General features: G+C 38.8%; 1 protein-coding gene and 1 long non-coding RNA gene across 2 annotated transcripts in view; one reads left to right on the top strand and one right to left on the bottom strand.

Moving 5' to 3' along the window:
* The window catches only part of LOC120806326, a 23,840-nt gene extending 9,226 nt beyond the window's left edge, over window positions 1-14,614 (bottom strand). Inside the window, exons 1-2 of the long non-coding RNA XR_005709680.1 lie at window positions 14,581-14,614; window positions 6,018-6,105 (exon numbers count right to left, since the gene is read on the bottom strand). This is a non-coding gene — a long non-coding RNA (uncharacterized LOC120806326). The remainder of the gene's footprint in view (window positions 1-6,017; window positions 6,106-14,580) is intronic.
* ror2 (receptor tyrosine kinase-like orphan receptor 2) overlaps window positions 1-16,060 on the top strand; it is a 69,733-nt gene that overhangs the window by 28,618 nt on the left and 25,055 nt on the right. Inside the window, exon 2 of the mRNA XM_040157363.1 lies at window positions 1,179-1,250. Within this exon, the coding sequence (XP_040013297.1) occupies window positions 1,179-1,250 (72 nt within the window). The remainder of the gene's footprint in view (window positions 1-1,178; window positions 1,251-16,060) is intronic.

The raw sequence follows: 16,060 nt of genomic DNA, 5'->3' as shown, positions 1-16,060 counted from the left end.
ACACCACTCCGCCTGTCAGTCTTCTGTGCCATCCGACTTCAAGATACTTAAATTCCCTCACTTGGGGCAGAAACTCAGCCCCAACCAGAAGGAAGCGATCCACCATTTTCCAGCAGAGATCCTCCTGCCATGGCCTCTCGCCATGGTTCTCACAAAGTATGACTTTAAGCCTGACTTTATGTATGTCTGTCATATTTTTTTCAGTTGCTGCATTATAACTTGTATGTGTAAAGGAACCCTTTAACCAGGAGTTTTAGTCGTAGAACACAATATCACAACATCCCAAATATTAATTTACATCCCTCTAAATATGTTCCAACTGGCTTTATTTTTCATCATTGAATTGCTTGCTTATTTGGCATGACATTTATTTGGATGATGCAAGATTGTGAGACAGAATATTTTCGAGGAGACAGAGCTGGGCTCTAGCAGGGCATGATTTGGATGCCAGGAAGCAGAGCTCAGTTCCCGTGGACTCTGCCCAATTTAACCCCTGCAGGCAGCCCCTAATTCCAATGTAAGAAAAGTTTCGGGAATGTGGTTTCAGACACAAGCAATTTGTTTGAATGACACGTGGTTTTGTTGTTCAATTATTCACTCAGTCCACCCAATCCAGAGCAAGATATCTAGCCAAATTGTAGTAGATTTTGATATACATATCCATGGTTCCCAGAGAAGAATGTCTGATAACTTGGGTGACCTCTAGCCCTTTGTCCAGTGCCATGTCACGTCAAAATGTCCCTTTGAGATGTTAATAACTCCGAAAAGAAATGGCTGGTGTGTCAGAAAATTTTCTGTGAATATTCATTCATTTTCCTCTTGTACTATCAACTATCCACCGCTATCAAACCAAAATTTCCACTGTTACACAGGACATATCAAAACCAATTGACACATTGCTATGAAATTTCCTGAGATCATTCATTTCTTCCACAGGATGAATCAACTCCATTTTGGACACACTGTGAGCTCAGGCCGAACCATGAAGTTTGCACACAATACAGTCACATTCAGACAGATTGTCCTGAACAGTACTGAGCACATTTATGCTCCCAAGAGGATTAGCTCTTAATATTAATGGCCAATGGCCTTTTCAAACACCATTAGTAACAAGCCTCTACAAATAGTTTCTGATGTAGTTCCTTTTGTTCAACACTTCTGTATTGCTATTTCTGCAGCTGATCCAGGTCTGTCAGCTGATACAGATGGTCTGGCTGAAGCTCAGAGTGGTTCTGCACCTACGGTTGAAGGTAGGAAAAAAATTTTTTTTTGTTTTTTTTCTGAGTTGTTATCAGTGTGTACAGTCAGCTATAAAACTAACACCTCTGAAGCTCATTATTTTATGTGTTGTATCTAATTTGTTAAATCCATACGAAAACAGAAATGTAGAAATATTTTAGGGGTTGCTACAAGCTGGAACTATTTCTTGATGAACAAGAGGTGGACACAGTGACTGCTCATGGTTTCCTGGAGTCCTGTCATCACAGTAAGGTTGCCAGGTGTAGCACTATTGTGTTTGAATAAAGACCAAAACCAAAAGCTGTGCTTATAAGCTGTATCTGACAACCAGCAGTATAGCGGCTTATGCTGCTCAGAAGTACTGGGCAGATGGATAAACTGTTGTTTGTCAAGAAAAAATTTCCAGCACTTAAATTGTCATTTTACATTTTTGTCTGTGTAAAGATTACACAAATGAGATACATTGTATAAATCAGTTGGTAGGCATGAAGGCATTGAACTTTGGACATAGGCTAGCTATTTCCCACTGTTTCCAATCTTTATGCTATGCTAACCAACTCCCAGCTACAGCTCTGCATTTACATCTTAGGCCCCAAACATGGTCCCCAATGTGCACAAATTCAGACACTTCAAGCTAAGCTGCAGCTCTAGCTGGATGTGCATGGATGTACAGTAGGATCATTTGCATTGGCATAGTTATTACACTTTGTCACCTCTTCTTTCAGACAGGAATGCAACTGAAAACATATATATTGTGGTCATGGCAATGCTCTAATTAGCTTTGTTAGCCCATGCCAGGGAAAATGTCATAATTGTAAATGAACACTGATGCTTTTCATTTGTGTTTAATCTGGCTTTTTACATTTAACACTGTATTATCAAGCTGTTTTTTAGACAACTCACTAACTTTGTTTAAGAGGTGTGCCCATTTTTGCACATGTATATTGTGGTTAAATATGATGTGACTGTATTTATATTCAGATCGTACTAATGCCAATATAAATTGTTGTCAGATATGTTTAAAGTCCCTGCTGCTACTTTGAATAAATGATTTTATTCCATTAAATGTAAAAATTTGTTAATTGCCATTAAAGGTGACAAGTAAACATACATTACTCTTGCAGTTCTCTGTTTTATATGATTTAAAACAATGACATACTGAAGATATCTTGAAGACTTTAATTAATTAAACATTAACTGTCTATATACTAAGTCAAGGTTTCAGAGGCCCCTGTAGAGAGGCGTGTATTATCATCGCTATCAGCATTTGTCTTGTCAGCTTCAATTCAGATGGACTTAGTTTCAAATGCTAAGTGGTCATTTATGCAGAACACCAGTTAAGGACTTAATATATATTTGTGAGTTATTTTTTAAAGATTTATGTCTGCAGTAGGAACCAATAGGCCTAGGGCTTAGTGCCAAAGATCGAGAGGGAAAGTCAGAAAGCATTGACAGACGGATTAACATATTGTTGGTTTTGGTAGTTTTTTTGGCATTTCTTGACAGTCACAACAGTATAGAATAACACGATTCTTGTCCTTTGAAACTTTTGTCTGTCATTTCTATTACTCAGGGTATGATAGTATTCACCAGGTCAATTGCTGAGATCTGGAAACTGCAATTTTGCTACAATAAAGAGATAAAGCAGCCAAACAAGTTTCAGTAGTTTTTCAATTTTCAAATTATCTTCCCTCAGCCAGTCTTTCCTCCCAGAAGTCAGCGTTAGTGAACTCATGGCAACAATCAGGCCTCTCAGCTTTAATAAAGAGTCCATTAATGATTAGAAACAGATTTGTTAATGGCTGTGCCTTCTGGTTTTTTAGCCTGTCCTCTTAGCTTAGCTCTGTCATGCTGCATGGTGTGTGATCAGTGTGGCCTCCTGTGATCATCAATCATGTTATAATTTAAGGGAAAGCTTTGAGACAGCTGCGGCAAGGTCTGTTTAATTCCAGGGTAGGAAAATGGAATGGTACAATGTGAGGACTGTTCTTGTTGACCATCTAGGGAACAAAGTGAACCATGAACTTTGATTGATGGTGCCAATTCCAAAACAATACTTTTCCAATACCTTACTCTGAGAAGTGCAAACATGTTTTTCTACACAACCATTTTTTTGTAGCAAAATAAGTTGAAGTTTTCAAATGTCAGACTTTTTCTAAACACAAACAGATATATGAGATGTTAGAAAAAGTCGATGAAATAGTTTAAAATTGGTGACATTTTGATTTAAACCAGACCTATCTGATTTAAGAATGAGAACACAAGATAATAAATTTGACCAAACGCTTGATGCCAACTTTCAGAATTTGGCAGTAATACTGGGTGATATACATATATGATATAAGATATAGTTAACTTTACAGCATGATATCAGTGTATGCACACTGTCAAGTAGTGCATTTTTAGTACATGTAGTACGTCTGAATTTCAATTGAGGAAACTCTGTAGACAAATTTGATTGTTTTTGGCTAATCAGGCTAATTAAATACATGACAAATTGAGGTATTCCATTACAGTCATGTGTCCTGTGTCCAAGTGTGCATATTTCAATCTGTTTCCAATGCAGGTGAGATTACCTTCAAGAATTAGACTGAGCTTGAGAAGTGTGCTGTCCTTAGCCAGAGGTTTCTCTTTTGCATGCGCAGTGAATTCTGCCAAGAAGGCTTCTCTTTGCAATAAGCTTATAATTACATTGCTGTCTTGAAACAACTAAATTTGGGTACGAGATACATGGCAATGGTGCCATCCCTTACTCCCCTATAGGTGGTTTGTGCACTTGAAAAACCTGGCCATGTAGATGAGAAAGGCTACAGCTCTTATCTACAGGATTGGCCATGATGGGCTAATACTCCCACAGGATATAAAGAGATAGCTATCATAGAAAAACTCGATTGACAAATTTCTATTGTCATGCAGTATGTCATCATGCTTCTCTCTGGAGCTCTAGCAAGAAAAGGGTGTTTTATGTCTGTTTAGTGAGCCTCTCTTCTGACTGGCGCACTGTTCTCTGAGTGACGCACGGCCAGGCCATCCTTCGTTAATGGATTGTATCCTACTGTCGCCTGGTAAAACTCATCGGTAAATGCACATGGCGACGGTCAGTCAGTGCTGAGTTAAGCAGAATAGATTGTCTAATTTGGACTAAAATCCTCTGGTATTTAAGAAAAAATAAACTTTAGCCAACGGTCTATAATATTACTATCCTTGCGAAGACATTATCCTCGGGATATATTGGCTTAATGACATCATGGGCACGATGCAAGTCTCAGGTTGAAAGCAGTACAGAGATTGGAAAAATTATTTAAGATTATTAGATGCAGAGGTAAACCAGTCTAAACTGAGATCATCAAGGATAATCACCTCATGATCAATCAGTGGTGCAATTAATTCACCCAATTTTTCTAGGGCTTCTGAAGGGGTAGAATTAGGTCTGTAGACACCAGTTGTTATTACTGAATTATCATTCCCAGAATCCATTTTCAGGGAAATAAATTCAAAATATTTAGGAACTGAGACTGAAGTCAGCTCAAGTACATAGTGAGATGATTTGACATATATAGCCACAAAGCCTCCAGCTGGTAGAGCTGTATCTGCTCTGGAAATGTTTAAACCGCTAAAAGAAACAGATTTTTTTTGCCAGGTGTTAAAATCATAACATCAGTTTGAGATTAAATGATACTTAAGAGACTATGTAAGACTATTTAACTGTAAGAAACCAAGACCAATTCCACAAACTTGTGGATCACTTAAGTTAGCGTCTGAAGTGACGAGTGAAGTACACCCAGCAGTAGTCGATTTAAGAGCTGAAGGAGCTGGCTTCAGACAATTTTGAGGCTGAACATTGACAGTAATGAGGTTCCTGGGACATGTACCAGATTGTTTGACTGCAAATCTCACGGGCATCTATAGGTAATTTTCACAAGGATGTTGGAAATCCAATAGAAAGTGTTCAATTGAAAAGTTACCAGTTTTTGATGTGGAACCAAATAGATAGGGACTGGGACCCGAGGAACATCAGACTCTGACGGACCTGTCATTTCTGAGCACAAAAGTTGTGGGATGGCATGGGTGGCATGGTTGGTTTCTTGGACAGAGGACTCCATATGTTAAATTGGGGGAATAACATCTGAACTCCAGCAGCAGTTAAAAACTCCAGGACAAGCTTTTCCTTTTGTCTGAGTTCAGCCTTCAGATGAGAAATGTTGTTTTTCAACTTTGATAAGGTAGGGTAGCAAGACTTACACACAGCAATCACTTCAGTGGACACCACTTATTAAAAACAACTTAAAATCCACATCCAATGACTAAAATCCTTTATCCAGTTAGAAGATATGTTTAAAAATTACCAACGTATAAAGAGTGTATCAAACATTTTTGGCAGGCACATACAAATGAATGCACAAATGTTTGAGGTTGAATGCACTCCAGTGTCTGGAGTGCAGATGGAATGTCAGAATGGTCCAAATGCTGAAATGGGTTGTAGGTTTTACTGTTAACTTGGAGCATCACCAAAAATAAAAAAAATAAAAGATAATGCTAAGAGAAAGTAGTTGCAGTCCTTTGAGTAGCATATTGATGTGAGGGGTGAGAAATGGAAGGAGTAGAGGTTTGGTGAGTAACTGATATAAACCTGGATGGTGGACATTCATATTTTGAGCACTGAATGGAGAGAGGTGATAAAACTGTCAAGGGAAGGTAAGGGCAGGCTACACGAGGCGTGAAAACTTTTGAAACAGCTCTATCCTGAGTAATATGATGAGAGTGTTTTTGGTGCAAACCTTTTCCGGATGGCTTCTTGGGATGTGGTGATCGGATAGAGAAGCTGCGGTTCAGCTGAAGGTATTGGCTGAAAATGGTGACAGTTTTCTAAAAAGGAAAAATGGGACGTGTGACAGAGTGAGGTGTAGTCATAATGACATTCCCTGAAGGCAGAGTAACGTTGATTCCCGAAGTTCAGTATACTGTTTTTAGTCCTTTAATCACTGCTATATGTCAGCTATTTGATCTTTCCTTTCCTACGCTGCCCTCACACCCTAATTCACTCATTCAAAGAGCTGCAGAACATCCTTTAATGACGGATAAGGATGTTATAATTAAAGAGCTGTGCGGTGACATCACTCATCTGTAGCCTGCTCTGTGGACAGCTCTGCTGTGGCCAGGTTGGGAAGCTGGGCACACATCTGTTTTTCCATTGCATAAACTCCAGAGCCTGGCTGCTGGCCAAAATGCAGAAGGTACTGAGAGCAAGGGGACTTCTGAGTGTGTGTGTGTTTATCATTGTTCCTGCTCCCCAACATTCCTTTTTATTCCCTTATTCAGTAATCTACATAGCTGAAAGGGATCCTAGCAGAGAGTCAAGGGTACTGCAAATGTCTCAGAACATTCCTGCAACGTCCTATCAAAACCCTTTGCTCAGCACTGTTACTCTAACTGACTGAAGACCAAGACTGAATCTGAATCTGAGACCACCACATTACATTATTTCAGCCAGACACTTAAATGAATGATGACTTAATAAGTATTAGCAATTAGCATATAAACCCCCCCAAAACAACAGAACCACTGCGTCACCAGCAATGAATGAAAGCACAAGCAGCACAGCAGCAGATACTCTGCTTAGTCCCGGGTATAATGGGGAATAGAAATCTGGTGAATAGGCCCAACAAGTGGACTCAGTTCGACAGCGAACACAGGAAAACTAGGTTTCTCTCCGGCTGGCATCATGAACCGAAGACTGTTGATGCGTGGGTCGAGTCATAAAAAGCAGGTCGGGTGGGTTTGGGTAAGTGACAAAGCAGAGTTCCGACTAAGTTATAAATAACTACAGAAACGTGTGCTAAAGGCTAGACTGTGATTACTAGTCCATCCTCTTTCTCTCTCTCTCTCTCTCTTTCTCCCTCTCTCTCTCTCTAACACACACATGCACGCACCAGAGGGTGCAGGTCTTCTTATACCCTGGCTGTCAATAATGATCTAATAAAAAGTATATCATACTGTGATGTTTGGTTTAGATACCCATGTGGAGGTTTAATGTGGTCATTATCTGATTATTATGTGTCAGATGTGCTGGCATAGGCCTACATGCTTGCAGATTTGAATGTTTCTTTGCAACAAGAGTCACAGTCAGACCTCTCTTTGACCACACGCAAGCAACTTGGTTTTCCTTCTCGCCTTTGGAAAACAGAAAATAAAATATTGAACTTATTTATGAATTGTAGCACTCAGGAATATGACGATGTGCTTATTCCATACAAAAAAATGGCTGAAAGACGCACAGCAGGCAGCAGCGGCGACCTTTCATCTATTTTCTTATTCTTATTATTCATAACAAGAATAATAATAATTAAAAGCCTAATAAACTGCTTTATAAAGGTTGTATCTGCCATTTCTGACCACGATAAAGTGAATGAGAGAGAGAGAGAGCTGAGGAAGCAAACAGCTTTTGCATGAGCATGATCATCAGAGTAAGAGTGACGAAGTGTCAGGTTATAATGTCCTGAATGAATATGATTGGATGTTACTAGGTACACAGATGTGAATGAGCCAATCATTGTAAAACATACTGCAAATGGCTGGAGCAATACAAGTCAAATCAATTTTATTTATACAGTGCCAAATCAATTGAAAGTTCAGGTCTTAGGAACACTAACCATTCCCATCGCAGTGATAAGACTCCGCTGTGACACAATTCGAAAAAGATTTTACAAAAACAAATATACAATATAATTATTTAAATTGGTAATAATAACATTGTTCCCACCCAATTAATTGCAGAGATCTGGAAACACTGCGCTATCACTTAAAAAAGAAGACTGACAGCTTAAGTAACATGAGCAGTGATACAATCAGCCATACAATGTTGGAAACAAACAGGTTAGACAAAAAAAAACAAAGGTAATCAGTAAAATGATCACCCAAGCCATCCATTGTAAACATCCATTACAGCTGACAGACCACTGTCTGCTTCAACTTTGACCTACTGTACTAACTGTAGCTGTGTGCACACAGTTGTGCTTGTAGACAGACCACTGTCTGCTTCAACTTTGACCTACTGTACCAACTGTAGCTATGTGCACACAGTTGTGCTTGTAGAATGACGGATTATTAGTGACATTTCAGGTGCAGTCGCTTTCAGTATGACCTTAAAATAAAGTGGTTTCAATCATATCGATAAAATGTGTATTTGTTAGATACCTGCTTGATCACCTGACTACTCGTGTTTCTTGGTCGGTTGAATTTTAATGTAGCTCAGATCTCAGCAATTAACTTGCTTAGGTCATTGATACATGGCCAGTAGTTGGAAATAGATGAGATTACCTACATTGCCGTCATTAGGTCTTGCTTAAAGGGAAAAACTACAAACAAAACCCATTGCTCCATTCAAGTGCCATTTTGGTGAAGTTGCTACACTCCCACCTCTGATTATCATCAATCTGAAAGAAACAAAAAAACGATCATCAACGTTTGTGAATAACAAGAACCCTGTATCTGTGTGATTGTTTGAATCAACAGTTGGTGAGTAGCCAGCTGCTTTTCCGGCCTCAAGAAAGAGGAAACAATGCTGGAGTAATTTTCCAGTTGGAATATGAATGGCTCACTGCCCACTCTTGAGTGGCCTGCTAAAGTTTTTGCTTTTGTCCTCATTTACCCTTGTTTTTTTCTTTTTCTGGACTTGTCTTTCTCTCTTTTTCTTTTCATTACCAAAGGCCACTTATCCAGCTTTATTCCACCCACTGTCAGCCACATCCTGCCGTCCTCTCGAATTCAAATTCAAAGGTGCTTTATTGGCATGAAAGTTTCAAAAACAATGTTGCCAAAGCATCAAAAAACAATTTATGAAAGTTTTTTTATATATATATATATATTTATATAAAAATCAGGTGTTGGCATGTTGACATACTGGACAGCGAGATTTGCCCTGTCCTCCTAGGAGTATTTTTCATTTAGTTCAGTGAAATGTGGAATTATAGAACTGGTCAACTGGTTAAAGTAAGTGTTCCTTATTTCACTGAATGATTTAAATTTTAGGAGGAAGTGTCCAACAATGACCATATTTTCTGCTTTCTTTTGGTTACCATGATTTTTGGTGTCTTCCTTCTTCAGTTGCCAGGTTGTGGTCACTGAGCCTATACTTGGTTAGGCTGAGTGACCACAGATAGCTTTCTTTACAGAGTGTAAAAAATTATGGTTACTCTGATTGGTGTTTGGAAATGAGTGTTATTGTGAGACTGTTCAGAGTGGGTTTGAGAGGGGGCATTTAGTCTCAACACCAGCTGATACAGGGGACTCTTTTCTTGGCTCAGCTCTTGGGTTTGGGTGGCTTTGGAGTGGAGGGTGTTTAAGGTGCTTAAAAAATGTGAGCGCTCTCTTTTGAATATTAATTATCAGTGAGTATCTGCCTAATTCTGTAGACAGACAGACATTTGTTGTTTTTGTTTTTTTTTGTAAATGTAAAAAGTATCTTCAGAATTCTGTATGTAGAGATTCTGTTGGGTTTTAATCTCAGCGGGTACAGCTATGATGACTGAGTGGACCCCATAATTCACTACCATATAGCGCAATGGGCAGGATAAAACTATCAAATATTTTAAGCCAGATTTTAAATTGAATTAGGAAATTCTAACATTTTCTCTTAATTGTATTTAGAGCTTTTAGAGCTCTTTCTGTTAGTGCCTTCAATGCCCTGGTGAAACTTCCTGATGCTGGTATGGTTATACCAAGGTAGTTATAGCTCACACTGCGTTCAATTGATTATTTATGGTGAACTGGTATTTCTTCTCCAGTCACCTGCGTTTTTGAAAAATCATATTAGTTTTATTAATGTTTACTGCCAGGGACCAGTTCTGGCAGTATTTTTCTACTATGTCAATCTGTTGCTGTAGTTGTTGCTCAGTAGGAGATAGTAGAACATGGTAATCAGCATTACAGATAGACTTCACCCCTATTATTATTATTTAATAATGTCCAACTTAAACTGCAACTCTGACCAACTGCTCAACTCTGGGTAAAGAATTCAGTCCATTTGTCTCAAGTTTTAACAGCACACCTGTTTTTCAATTACATTGATTTAATCAGACCATATATTTTATTTTTTGTTTGGTCTACATGTTTTTTAATTAAAGTGAAAAGGGTATATACATGTTTTGTGGTGTGGTGTTTTGGGAGGAAGCCAATTTGATTTTTACTCAGGACGTAGGGTTCATCAAGGAAATCTAGTATTATTTAATTTGGAACACTACAGAATAATTTACCCAGACAACTGCTGACACAAATGCCATGGTAGTTACTCGGGTCTGATTTGTCCCCGCTCTTATAAATTGGGGAAGGAGCCCTTTGACTAATCCTGACTGTAATACGATATTGAGCAGATTCAACACTGCACCCTGCTAGGGTGCCATATTTGAGCCTCTCATTTTAAATACTCTCTGGACCATATTGATCTGAATTTTTTAGATGTTTTGCATGACTTTGTACAGATTTTTCAAAGTGTGCTCTCCAGATGTCACCATTTTGGATGGGTAATGTTTGTGGTTGATTTGTTATAAAGTTGTTGCACATCGCTCAGAATTGAATAATGGCATTATGTATTTTGTTCCTAACTGTACTTTTATATTTATTTAAAATGTCATTGTACCTGATCCATAAGGCTGGGTTGTTTGGTTGGCGGAGTCAAGGTTGTTTCAATGGGTGATGGTTGGTGTGGTAAATAGACTGACCAAACACATGGTTGTTACCCTGTGGGTCAGTGACAACAAGGTCAATTCCTGTTATTTTATTCAGATCTCCAGGCACATTTCCCTGGGCCTGAAAATAGGGGATTTCTGAATGGAGAATGTCAAAAATGTCTTCTTCAAAATAAGAAGAATCTACTAGAGGTATATAAAGCGCACAGAGGTACAGATTCCTATCACACATGGCCAGGGTTTGGTGCTTCTCACTGTAGAACTAAAACCTGTGGTCTCTAATTAATTCTTGGAGGGAGAGCTGTGGCCAGTAGTTGATAGTGGGGGGAAAGGTGGTCAGCCAGTCTATTTGTCCAGCCATTCAACACTGTGGTCTGAAGCGAAATATTACAAATTAAACAAATATAGACTGTTAGTACAAAATACAATAAATCTACAAACACATTTTCATGTTTCACCCACAACGAATGAAGAAATGCTCATGCCAACATATTTGCCACAGCTTCAGACTTTTTGTGTTGCCTTTGTTAAATGTTCATGTAAGGCTCATTGTGATTTTGATTAATTAATTATTAATAATTATTGGAAAGGATTATACCTATCAAATAGAGTATAAAAAGGGAGGAAGTTATTATTGTCAATATTGTCTACCTGATTTGCTGAGCTTAGTGCTTTCTTGTAGGAAGTGACTGCTTTGTTGTTGTCACACACCGTACCCTCACACACCATTCGGTCCCACAGCAATGACAAAAGAGGAAGACATACACAACCAAGCTATTAAATAATTATTTATTAAAGAAGAAATAAACCTAAGAGAACTTAAACTAACAGTGGCATGTGTAATCAGTAATATTAGCCGGGTAGGTGGATGCATGAGTGAAGAAGTGTGTGAGTGCAATGTTGTATGGTACAGAAACACAAACCCAAACATCAACCAGGACCGGATGGGTGTCTCAGGGAGGAGAGAATCAGCAACTGAGCTCCACGAGGGTATTTAAAAGAAGCTTTAGGAGGATCTGATGACATTTGTAGTTAATTACAATTACATGTCATAAATTTTGTCATCTACCCATGTCTGTCAGGGTTAACGTGGACATCTGTGCACGGCCACATAATTTATGACCGCAGTCATTGTATGTGCTTGCGAATAGGTCTGCATACACAGACAGCCAGTGTAGTATAAATGTCTCCTGTCTACTTGTATGTTCGAATTGGAGTTTATCTGGGCCTTTGTTTGTTATTAAGATATACTTGTAAGTCAGCCTACAAGACACATCTAAATGTGATATCAATCCAACAGCTGGGACAACTGGAGATATTATATTGTTGCTCCCTTTCAAGTATGTGATGCATGTGTCTCATCAGTTCAATGCCTGCTCCTTCTGAAAGGCACTAGTCTACCACTGCAGCCTCTCATTTGTAATGAATGGATCTTCTTTCTGAGGCCAATGTGATGATGAGATCAGTTTGGACAAGGCATCTGCCATGATGTTTTCTCAGCTCTGCTCCAACAAAGTTCCACCTTTGCCCAAATTTGGATTTCCTGGCTCTATTAAAAACAAAACAACAGAGGGGGCAAACACATGAACCCCCACATTCCAGAATAATCATTTATGAACTCTTGTAACCCTTCATCATATAATAAGCCAATCCATCCTAAGCAATTTTATTGCCTTTAATATATAAAATGATAGATAGCTTTACCTTATTAGCTTATCACAACACTGACACAATACATGAAATTCAACTACAAACAACAAAAAAGAAAAATACAGAAACAAAAAGCCCAGTTTCTTGTGTCCTGCAGCACTCAAAACCTTTAACTTCTAATTTTCCAAACCAGACAAATTTGTAGTCACGAGGGATTCTGTCACAGGAAGAAAATATTTGATCATGAATGTCTGCTTTGCCTAAAGATAAGTGTGTGTTTTGGCCTCGGAAAAGCAGCTCTTGTGTACGGCTGTGTTTTTATGGAGAAAAGGGAGAGAATAAAAAGGATGAGAAATCGAATAGAGACAGTGAAAAGAACTGAATCTTGTTTTTCAGTTACTTACTACATAGTAATAAGTCTACATAAATTCAAAAGAAACTAGCAAGGTCAGTATCAGAGTCCCATCAATGAAATCTAAATGCAAATATGTGACACTGCTGATACCATAAGCAGCACTAGGCAAGCCAGAGAACAGACACAGCTTGAAGGTCGTCTGTCGGACAAAGACACCTTCTGTCCATAAATGCATGTGGACACTTACGGAAGTTTGTTAGAGAACAACAGTGAGCAACATTAATCAAAAATAATGGTAACTTCAAGGATAAGGTTGTCATTCTATTTAAAAAAAAATGGTTAAAGGATTCCATAAAAAGAACAAACTAGTGATGTGTTAGTCCATCTCTCAATACTTTGATCTCACAGATAGTTTCAATTCAAATAACTATTTAACTTCAGCACTGACGCCACTGAAAAAGTATTTAAAACAGCAGCACACATGCACCCAAAAAAAAAAAAAAGCCTCTAATTTCCTTAAAAACGACTGGCTATTGTAGTTTTTAGCAAACATGAGTGAAACCAGAAGAAATAGAGACTTCGCTGATTATTTTCAGCAGTGGATTAATCTTCTTTGGTGCTCTGACTATGTGGGGCAGCAGAATAGTTGTATTTGGGACCGAGTCAAAATAAAGTAGTGCTTGTGTTCATGGTAATAAAGGGATGCGTCACTCAGGGCAATTCTGTGGCCTATTGATTTTTTTTTTTTAAATTCTGTTTATTGGGGTTGTTTTGGTACATTATGTAGTACAAAATTTTTAAATATTACTTAAAGGAGTACTTCAACATCTTAAAACACATTTTGACAAACAATAAAACAGTGTTCATTTTGTTATTTTAAAAGTGTGACAAATTTCTCATCCTTTTTTCTCAAAGGCAACTCGTTGAGACAAAAAGACCCCCCCCCAAAAAAAACAAAACAACAACAACAACAACAACAACAAAAAAAAAAAAATCAACGACATGATCCAAATGTCCTCCTCTAAAGAGCTGCGCTGCATATCTTCCTGCATGCCGAAATCATCCACTCGGTGACTTTACAAACCAGCCATGAACACACCACCAATAGTGCCATCCTGGACCTAACAACTGTATGCACATTAACGCTAAGGCTTTAGGAGCTCAGTTGGTGATGAAAAAGAACATGATGGCATCAGCAGGGCTTGGTCAGGAAAACAGGTTGACATTTGGACCCACTTCAAATATAATGTTGCTGAGAGAAAAGTGACTGTAGTATTGTCAGGAGAGAAGCCCTGTGGCTACGAAACCACTGGGACGAAAATCACAAACCCAGAGAGAGAGCATAAGCCAACTAGTGGTGTAACATTATTAGCATCTCACAACAGGACATTGCTACATTTTTTTGCTAATGGGGGTTTAGCCTTTTTTTTAGCCTTCAGCCTTTTGCGCAAGACAAGTTTGTCCATTTTGGATTGTTAAACATACTATCCATGTTAAAGCAAGAATGACTTAACTGCCAAACACAGTTGATATTGAATGCTAGCTAAATGTAGGTTACCTGAGACATCTGCTGGTTATTAAGATTTCAAGCCTGAGGGCAGCAGAGGCAGGCAGCAACAGTCAAGTGATTTAATTGTGAGACTCAAAACTTACAGACAATGCAGGCAGGCAGGCAGGCAGGCAGGCAGGCAGGCAAACAGGAGAACAGGTGAGCCCATGAACTGGAGCAAAACAAGCAGGCACAGAACACCTAAGTCCAGAAACTCACAGGAACACATGAGGGCAAGAATGACAAAGAGTTGAACCAGAGGGCAGGTATATATAGTCCATGGCTGATTGAATATGAGGTGGGTGTGGCAGTCAGGGCTGGGTGATAAGCAGAGTGATGACCACACATCAGAAGAGCAATAGTGAGCTAATGTAGCCCCGAGTGTCTAGCCTCATGCAGAATGCAGAGTGAGCTTTGACCTCTGAACAGCTGTCATCATGTACAATCATTACACATGGCTATGTTAAGTGAATGGCACATATCTGCAAACCATCATTGCTGTTATATGTCAGTTGTCATCAGTTGGGTGGCTGTGGCTCAGGAGGTAGGGCGGGTCATCCATTAATGGTGGTTTGATCCCCGGCTCCCCCAGTCAACATTTTGAAGTGTCTTTGGGCAAGATACTGAACCCCAAATTGCCCCTGATGTATCATTGTGAGTGTGTGAGTGTGTGTGTGTATAGGCAGCACTGTTTGTATAGAAAAAGCGCTGTATGAATGTGTGTGTGAATGTGGCATGTAGTTTAGAGCACTTTGAGTGGTCAATAAGACTAGAAAAGCCGCTATGTAAGTGCAGTCCATTCACCATCATTATTAAATCTCAGAAAGAAATAATAATTGCAGCCACCTGTCCGCCAAATAATGGCTAAAATGTAAATAAAAAAGAATGATAAAGTTCATCACTTATAAACAGTAATTTAAAACTAGGTTTAAAGTCTTAATGAGCCTTTGATCAAAATCTTAAAGATATTTGTGTAGATTTAAAAAATGATAATGCAATGAGGGAAATTGACATAACACCTAAACCACTGATATCAACTGATAATTCACTCTGGACCCCACCCCCACGCCCTCACAATGTGTCCATCCGCAACACCAGGTAACTGGGGCAACAGCTGTGCGCACTCTTCTCTCTAATGAGTCTGGCCAAACTAACACCTGGAGCTCCACATTTTTAATTAGAACACAGCCAGACATGTGGCTGCAATGAGCAACATGACGTGATAGAAAACTGTTGGGGTCACATTTTATAGTAATGTTTCCGAAAACAAAAGAGTGTTATTTTAAAAATCCTAACTGATTTGGGGATCGTATTAGGAGATTAAGCAAACAGTAACTATTTCATTATCAGATTGTCAGCAATCACAGGCAAATCTACACTGAATTAAACATTAGAAAGAATTGAGGAAATGAAGAAATACAACATAAAAACCAGACCCCATTTTTAATTCTACTTTCTCTTTACAAATCGCACTAAGGTTTTCTTTAGCGGCAGATGGTTATGGATCATTGGGTGACAAATGAAATGGTGCAGTATCAAATGCATCAAACATGATGATCATAAGATCCTCAACATGTCCAAAGT

This window comes from Xiphias gladius, chromosome 20, assembly GCF_016859285.1.
Source record: "Xiphias gladius isolate SHS-SW01 ecotype Sanya breed wild chromosome 20, ASM1685928v1, whole genome shotgun sequence".
Taxonomy (NCBI): Eukaryota; Metazoa; Chordata; class Actinopteri; order Istiophoriformes; family Xiphiidae; genus Xiphias; species Xiphias gladius.
The sequence above is the reverse complement of the archived record's forward strand: the minus strand, read 5'-3'. Positions and strand labels throughout refer to the sequence as shown.